The following is an 8,344-nucleotide window of genomic DNA, read 5'->3' as shown; positions in this document are numbered from 1 at the left end:
CCTCTCAGTTAATATATTATTCAGTTACCTGATAGAGTAATAATTTTTGTGCTTTCCTAACTGCACAACAGCATGATGCTGCACTGTAAAACAAAACATGAAAACACTTTTTCAGTAGCATGGAAGAAATGTAGTGACTTCTCTAGAGTGTGATTTCTAAGTGTAGAAACAGTGGGCTTCCCTTTTTTGTTACTTGAAAATTTTTCATTTCAGAAAACACTTTGTATTTATGATACATACCACTCTTGGAGAGAACGGTGTGCTGTAATGATTTTAAAACCACTTAATTGAGGTTTCATGGCAGATTGCTCAAAAGCTGTCAAATCTCTATTGATTTTTGCTGGAAATTGAGCAGCCTCTTGTCATCTTTTCCCTTAAAATCTCTCCATCAATAATAAGTGAAAAGAGCAGAGTGCATAGTTTGCTGGATTACTTGAATATTTGCTTTTGTGTCTCACCACCTGCCCAAAACCTGTATTATTCCAGAGCATCCTAGATGTAGTCAACCTGAACTTCTTGTACAAATCCCATGGACTGTAATTGCTGGGCAGACAGACAGGGTATGTGTATGCTCCAACGTGCATACCGTGTGTGATCTGTATACCATTGTCTTGCCTGTCTATGGGATGTGACATCCTTTATATTTCATAGCTTCATTCACAGGCTGCCCTCAAAGCAAGGCTTCAGATAAATGTCATGTTTAAAGATGACTTGTGTGCTGAAGTTGCAGTTAGGGTTGAGCAAGAATAGAGGAGGAGGAAAAAAAAAAGGTGTGGCTGGCCCATTGCTCCATCACTTTGGGTACACAAGGATGGGCCAGTCCTTCCCTATTCCTCTCCCATGTCCCTTTATCCATATAGTATACTTCTTTTTCCATTCTTTACCATGTGTGATGATGAAAAGACTGGACACATTTTTAGTGCACACCAAACCTCTATAAAAGTGTGAACATCTTACATTTATGTTCTTCAAATGACTGTATTTTAAACTGCTTTGTTTGAATTTCAGTATTAACGGATAACATTGGCTATTATATACTTCTGTAAATTTTAACAGGACTAATGTACTAGTAGCTGTGCCAAAAGTGTACTTTTTAGCTTTTTATGATGATGGAAAATCAACGTTATCCATGGTCTATTATTTTTGCATCTTCCAGCAGTCAGATTAGGTCAGGAAACTCGTTTATCTACCTATTACAAAAATAGGTGCAGGTTGGATTTAATGTGCTGAACTTTTGTCACATTCTTAAAATACATACTTGAGTTCCAAAAGGTGCTTCTTGAAGTCAGTATTGAGTCTAGGATACATGAAATAATGAGGGCTGCAGCTTTTTAAAGCATGTGAAAGTAAATCTCATATTTATGTTCTTTTTCCCTTGACATGTCAGAGAAAGTTTAGTTTATTCGTAGATGAAACACAGGTACTTCAAGTTTAATGAGAGAGGAAAAAGATATTGCAACTAAATCTGATATTTATACTTTCTATGAAAAACACAGGCCTGGAAAAATTGCAAATCATGTTGAAAGACACTGTGCCAAAGAGAAACAGTGTGACAAGAGACACTCCTAATAAACCCAGTGTGCTTTTATGTTATGTTCAGTAGCTTTCTACTGAATGAAAATCAAACACCAGAACAGTGGTTAGTTCTCTCATTTAGTGAATCTTTTACATGACTATTTAGTTCATAATTTCAGTGCAATACATTTCAGGGGACTAATGTCTCTTTTAGAAAAGTTTCCAGATGCTCTGTGTCATGCAGAGCTGAACAGCGTATCTTTGTATTTCAGGTGATAATCGCAACTCTTTTGCTTTTAGATAGGCCAGGACCTGCCTAATTCAGTATCACTGCTTGTTCTTGCTTGGAGATCCCTTTGTGTTTCACCGTGGAGCTCATCACTGCTCTCCAAAGGTCTAGCATTAGTGTCCCTGGTCCCAGCACAACCTCTGGCATACATCTGAGCAGTCTAGGAGAACAACAGTTCAAGGAGAGAGCTTAATCTATTATCAGCCCACAGCAGGTGAACAAACTAGAAAAAAAGACACATTTGTTCTTCCAGAAGCTGCAATGTCAGTTTAGAATGGATCAAACACAACAGAAAATAGGTGTGGGAGTGACAATGACAATGTCTAAATGACGGGATCTGGGAGTGATTTCAGCTCCCTTGTCCGGAAGCACATCTTTACTGCTTCTTGACTGTGTATTGTAGCAAGGTTCTGGATACAATAAGTGCTTTGCTCACCCCATAATCTGTATGCATAAGGGAGAAAAGACACACTGGGGACTGGAAAGCAGCTGCAGTACACCCTGGACACATCCCCCAGGGTCAAACCTGAAGGGCTCGCCTGTGACACTGCTTAGACAAAGTCAGTAATGGGGTTGTAGGGTGGCAAAGTGGCCTTGTAGAATGGCACTACTGCCATTTGTTAGTAACACGTGTGCCAGACTTAAATGTTAATAATTAGACAACCATCTCATAAAAATTCTGTCCTTGACATTAGCTGTTTCCCATTGACATATTCTTCAGGTGTTGATGACTGTGTAACTGGAAGATTATAGCCTTTTCCCATGTATCTCTTTAAGAGTTTTTTTCCAGAAGGTCAGTATATCCCAGCTGTTTCTGAGGCGTATGTATTGAAAGAGCAATTCTGCACCCGTTAAGGAGATTGTGGGGTACTCCCTTGGAGCCAGTTAGCTCTCGTGCTCTTTTCTCATCCACACTTTCAAAGCAGTCTCTTGCAATACCATTGTCTTGAACTCTGCAAAGTTCTTACAGAATTTGCCTTCAAGCATTATGTTTTTTGTATTTGAATGCCCACTGACAGCTGGAATGAATTGACTCCCCGATTGTTGCCTCTTCAAGTTTTAATTTGGAGGTGTTGATATAGCAACAAAAACATGAATTTGAAACAAAGTAAAAAACTGAAGGAGGAAGTTCCAGACTGAGTGCATCCTACGGAATTCATTTCTAAGAGTCTCATTTTCTCTGGAGGCCGCCCAGGAGAAGAGGCAGCTGTTTGAGCACTTCATAGCTTACATGACATCGCATTCAGTATGCTTCCACAAATTTGATGATCTACAGATGCTCATGAAAGGTGGAGAATGGCCCAGACAGCACACTGAAAATATTCTCAACTCACTTTTCCTTCTGCTGGCAGAAAACAGTATGGAAAGCCTGGTGGTAGAAGTTACCTTGGAGGGTGGTAGAACAATATTTAAAATATTCCGTTATGTTCTGGACTTAAGATGTAAAGGAGTTGTATGAATTTTACAACACAGATAAATAATTATGTGGGTAGCAACACTGTCCAGCAAGGTTGCTCTAGGTTGCTCTTTCTGTGTTAAATATTCAGTCAGTGGCAAACTAGAGCCTTGATAATTGCTTCATAATCAAAGTTGGAGCTAGCATGTTCTGACTGTGATTTTGATCTCATTCTCTTTAATGTCCTTATTGGATATACCTATCACTTTGTCATTTAGCTTCCTCTCCAGATAGCAACTTGTCTGGTCAAAATTAAATACATAAGTTGTCCAGTACATCAGCTGGAAAAATAGAAGACCTCTTCCCTTTCTTGAATAAGTGTTCTAAAACATTATTACAGCAGCTGTGACATGTTCTCTGTATTCTGTGGATTTTTTCAATTATTTTCAAAGAAAGTGTGTATATGAGGTTGGTCTTTTAATCATTTAGATCTTCACTTTAAAAACACTTTGTCAGGCCCTGTGAACTTGGGTTGACTGTTGTGATATCAGAACTAGCCTGTTTAATTGAGAATAAGGAAAAATATGTTTATTCAGACATGCGTGTTTGTATCTGACACCTAAATTCACATCTGAAGAGGAGATTATAAGGACTAGAATTTGGAAGGGATAAAAATGGATGAGGTACAGGACTGAGAAACACATACAAGGTCTTTAATCATCGGAGCGTTTCAGAACACAGCATAGTCAAGCATGAATTCTTACTGTCTGGAGTAATTTTAATAGTGCTGATTTTGATGCCATTCATTGTCTAAATATTGCCACAGTAAATGGAAAAACGCCACAGGCTGCCTGAAAAGCCTGCTATGATGACAGTTATACAAATAAGAAGGCAAATGCACAGGGAGTGTGAGGAGTAGGAGAAAGGAGATGTTCAAATTAGACAGAATATGTACCTAATTTCTTCAGAACTAATAAGTGAACACCTTATAATCGTGTTTTTAATTTCTTCTTCCAGAACCTGGATGCTTTGCATGACCACCTTGCTACTATTTACCCGGGTATGCGAGCCCCTTCCTTTAGATGCACTGATGCAGAGAAGGGGAAGGGACTCATTCTGCATTACTATTCGGAAAGAGAAGGTCTCCAGGATATTGTCATTGGAATAATCAAAACAGTAGCTCAACAGATCCACGGTACAGAAATAGATATGAAGGTAATGTCTGAAGGGATGCACACATTGGAAGTTAATGTCGTTAGGAAAAAAACAGGAAAATCAAAAGTGAAGTGATGGCAAACAACCATTTTAATTGTTGCTGTCCTCTGTGAAGCAGTGGTATCAGTACTGACTCAGGAAGAACCGTCATCATTTGTGTTGCTTTAAGGACAGGTCAGCCATGTGCTGCAAAGGCCAGTGCTAATTTACAAACAAATCCAATTGAGAAGAGTTCAGAACAATATCCCTTTATTCAAAGAAGGAGATGACGTACAGAAATTAGGTACTGGGTTCTTTTGTGTGTTTTTTTCCACTTTATTTTATATTTGGCATATATTTTTTACTGTCTACTGTGTTCTGTGAGAACATGGATGTTTTGTCACTGTGTCCTAGGTTCTTCATCTGTGTGCAAACTGTGAGGCTGATGTGCGTTGATGAGGCCTGGCTGGCAAGCAGTGTTTTCTTCCCAGCCTGCATGCCAGGTCCTTCCCAGAACTAAGATATGTTTGTGGGTCTCATACTGCCTACCATTGTATGGGAGCGTGGCTGGATATACACCTACAGCCTCAGAAGGGGAAAAATGTTCCCCAGTCACAGAATTTACATAACATCATGTGTACTAAGTCACTTGTGAAGTGGGAAAGAGGCTTCTGCTTTGTGTCTGTACAAAGCAACAAACGATTTAACTGATCAGGCCTTGCATATGTAATGGTATAAAATCAGAGCTTGATCCAAGGTGCAAGTATGTCTGGGGAAAAATAGCAAATAAAAGACTTGTGTTAGAAATATTGCAACTTACATAAAATATTTTTCATCAAGTACAAAAGAATCTAAGCAGGTACACCCAGCATTCTTTTTTTTTTTTTTTAACTATTCCCTAATTATATTACATTTCTAGCACAGTTTCATTGTATACTTGCTCAGAAAATCAGTTCCAGTTTCATGAGGTGTATCACAAAAACGTGATCTTGCTCAGATAAGAGCTTTACAAGGAACCCAATGACAAAGGCATTTGTACTGCTATATTGGAGTATTTGCCTTGTAGGTTTCTTGTTATAAGCTAGCTCAGGTTTATAGTGAATGTCTAATTCTGTGTAGCGTTGGTGATATACTTGATGTCCTTGTTTAGATTCTGCTTTGTAGAAATCCATGGTTCAAACTTTTACAGCAGGTGTTAGCAATTGGATACGGAAGGTGCAATGGAATCAAAACAATCCTCTTCTTATTTCCCTGTTTATTCATGTTGAGACAGAGAAGGAGGACCATGCTGGAAAGTTGGCTGCAAGAGTGCTGAAGCTGTTCCTTGACGAGCATTTCTTTTAGTAGCGCAGGCAGCTTATGTAGTTCCCCTTCTCTAGCTGCTCAGACTTGTCCTGCGATGGCCACTTCAGCTGTGTCTCTGCAGCTATTGTGGAGCTATAAAATAAGCTAGACTGAGGAAATGAACTGGGTTCAAAATAACAGGGTTTTTTTTTCTGGGTTATTTTTACCCACATCTGTTCCTTTATGTGGTTTGGTATTCTGTCTATCAGAGTTCTGCCTGCATAGTCGAGGGGTCTTGCGGAGACGGACATGATCAGTGGGGGCAGAGGAGAAATCGGGGTTGTGCAAAGCAGCTACCAGAACAAACTTGACAAACTGTGTCCTCAATCTGAATGTTACTTTCCTGAGAAGTACTGATATGTATCTAGGGCTTCTCACAGCTGTTATATGTTCCAAAGAGGTTTAAATCTTGATGCTAAATTTGCTTCTCATTTTCATTTGACCTTGTGAGGCTTTTCTGGAAGTTTTATTGTTGTACTGTATTGAATAGAAATTCAGTAGTATTGGTCAAACCTGTTGTAAGTGAGCACAGACTTTGATTTAAATCCAAACTCTTCTTCCAGACTGTCTGACCAAAAGCACATAAGTGCCTGAAAATTTGGATTACCTCTAAACTGACAGAAGTGTGTATTGTATGTTATTTTGTCTGTTACCCTGTTTTTTCCCTTGTCCCTGTTAGAGAGTCACGTACCTTCAACCCTGACCTTTTTCTTGTCTCTGCTGGTTAATAAAGCCTAGCTTTTGACACCTTTAGTAACATTAAGTAGTGCTTGACTCCACTAGTACTCAAAAACTTCAGTGGTAGATAAGCAGAGAATAACCAGCTACTTGTTTCTGTAAGGTGAGGGTGCCAAAATTTGCAACGTATCCACACGGACAATGAAAGTCTCCCTCCATTACTCAATAGGTCCCACTATTAATCATTAGTGGTTCAGGGTGAGGGTTTTAAAGCAGAGTACGTCTGCCATTGTAGTACCTGAATAGTTTTACACCATTCAAAAGAATAAGAACAGGGAAAAAAAAAATTGACTGACTTCTTTCATCTCAATCCCTTGCCTCATAATGTAGTAAATTAATGCTTTTGTGTTTCAGACTGTTAGTAATGCATTGTTTGAAATAGCACAGCACAGAAAAACAATGGAGTTGCTTTTCATCCCCTCAGTTTTTGTAGACCAATCAATGCCTCTTCTGTAAAATTTTAGTTTGGACTTTAGTTAGAATTTTGCTTAAGGAAGATTTTTTTTTTTTTTTTTGGAACTGAGTGCCTAGCCCTAAGTTATGGGAGTTGCCCTCCAACTTGCAAGAATAGAGCTGAGTTGTCCTTCCGGATCTCTTTATCTGATGCATATACGTAACAATTCAACACAAGACTGGTTTAGTAAGTTCTGCAGTTCTCTTTATATTAGTATAAAGTTGGTATCTGCAATTTGATGTTTAATACTTTATTATCCACTTTTCTTCTTTGGCTGCTTAGAACAAATGCTTACTTAAATCTGCCTGAGACAGTGCATGCTTGTAAGCCTGTATTTTCATGAAATTTTGCTTGAATTTGTCTTGCATATTACCAGTTTCTGTGAAGCTGTGCACAGATCTTAATTGTTTACAATAATACTGATTTTATTTCGTTAAATTATTAGATTTTGTTTCATGGGTTACACAAAATCACAGAATGGCAGAGGTTGTAAAGGACTTCTGGAGGTCATTTTATCCAACCCCCTCTGCTCAAGCAGGGCCACCTATAGCCAGTTGCTCCAGGCCATGTTCAGACAGCTTTCATCTCTAGGGATGGAGACTCTGCAAAGTTTTTGGACAACCGGTGCCAACACTCAGTCCCCCTCACAGTAGAAGAGTATTTCCTGTTTAAGACAGAACCTCCTGTGTTTCATGTTGTGCCCATTGCCTCTTGTCCTGGCACCGGACACCACTGAAAAGAGCCTGGCTTCGTCCTCTGGGCACCATCCCTTCAGGTAGTTGTACACATTGATAAGATCCTCCTGAGCCTTCTCTTCTCCGGGCTGAACAGTCCCAGCTTTCTGAGCCTTTTCGCTTATGAGAGATACTTTAATCATCTTAGTGGCCTTTCACTGGACTCTCTGTTGTACTGAGGAGCCCACAGCTGGACACAGCACTCCAGGTGTGGACTCTCCAGTGCTGAGTAGATCACCTCCCTCAACCTGAAGAGAAAGCCTAAGCAATCTCATGATCATAAGAGGAAAAATAAATACAGAGAAAAGCACATTGTGCTTGTTTTGTCACAGGTTGTTTTTTTAGGTGGAGAAATAGCTAAATAGAGAAAAAAAGTTTTAGGTGGAGAAATAGCTAAATAGAGAAGAAAAGTTTAATTTTATCACCTTTCTGCAGTTTCACACAGAAGTATTTTGTATATATATACATATATATATATATATGCACATGTTCTTCTGAAATACAGTAGGGCTTCCTTTTTCCAGAATGGTGTCCTGCAGGAAATGTGCCTTTTCTTTTAACACCTAGGGTATGTGTGTGCTGAAGTGTCCTGGGTCCAGCTGGGATAGGGTTAATTCTTCACAGAAGCTGGGAGTTGGGCATAGCCGGATATTCGATACCATGCTGACGTCATGCCCGGG

The 8,344-nt window shown here is 39.3% G+C and overlaps 1 protein-coding gene across 1 annotated transcript in view; it reads left to right on the top strand.

Annotated features, from left to right (window-relative positions):
• The window catches only part of LOC104462429 (guanylate cyclase soluble subunit beta-1-like), a gene marked incomplete at both ends in the record, with an annotated part of 5,878 nt that extends 1,463 nt beyond the window's left edge, over positions 1–4,415 (top strand). The window contains one exon of the mRNA XM_010074359.1: positions 4,218–4,415. Within this exon, the coding sequence (XP_010072661.1) occupies positions 4,218–4,415 (198 nt within the window). The remainder of the gene's footprint in view (positions 1–4,217) is intronic.
• Positions 4,416–8,344: the final 3,929 nt, after the last annotated feature.

This window comes from Pterocles gutturalis, unplaced genomic scaffold, assembly GCF_000699245.1.
Source record: "Pterocles gutturalis isolate BGI_N339 unplaced genomic scaffold, ASM69924v1 scaffold17462, whole genome shotgun sequence".
Lineage (NCBI taxonomy): Eukaryota > Metazoa > Chordata > Aves > Pterocliformes > Pteroclidae > Pterocles > Pterocles gutturalis.
Note: the sequence above shows the minus strand (reverse complement) of the source record. Positions and strands in the feature narration are given on the sequence as shown.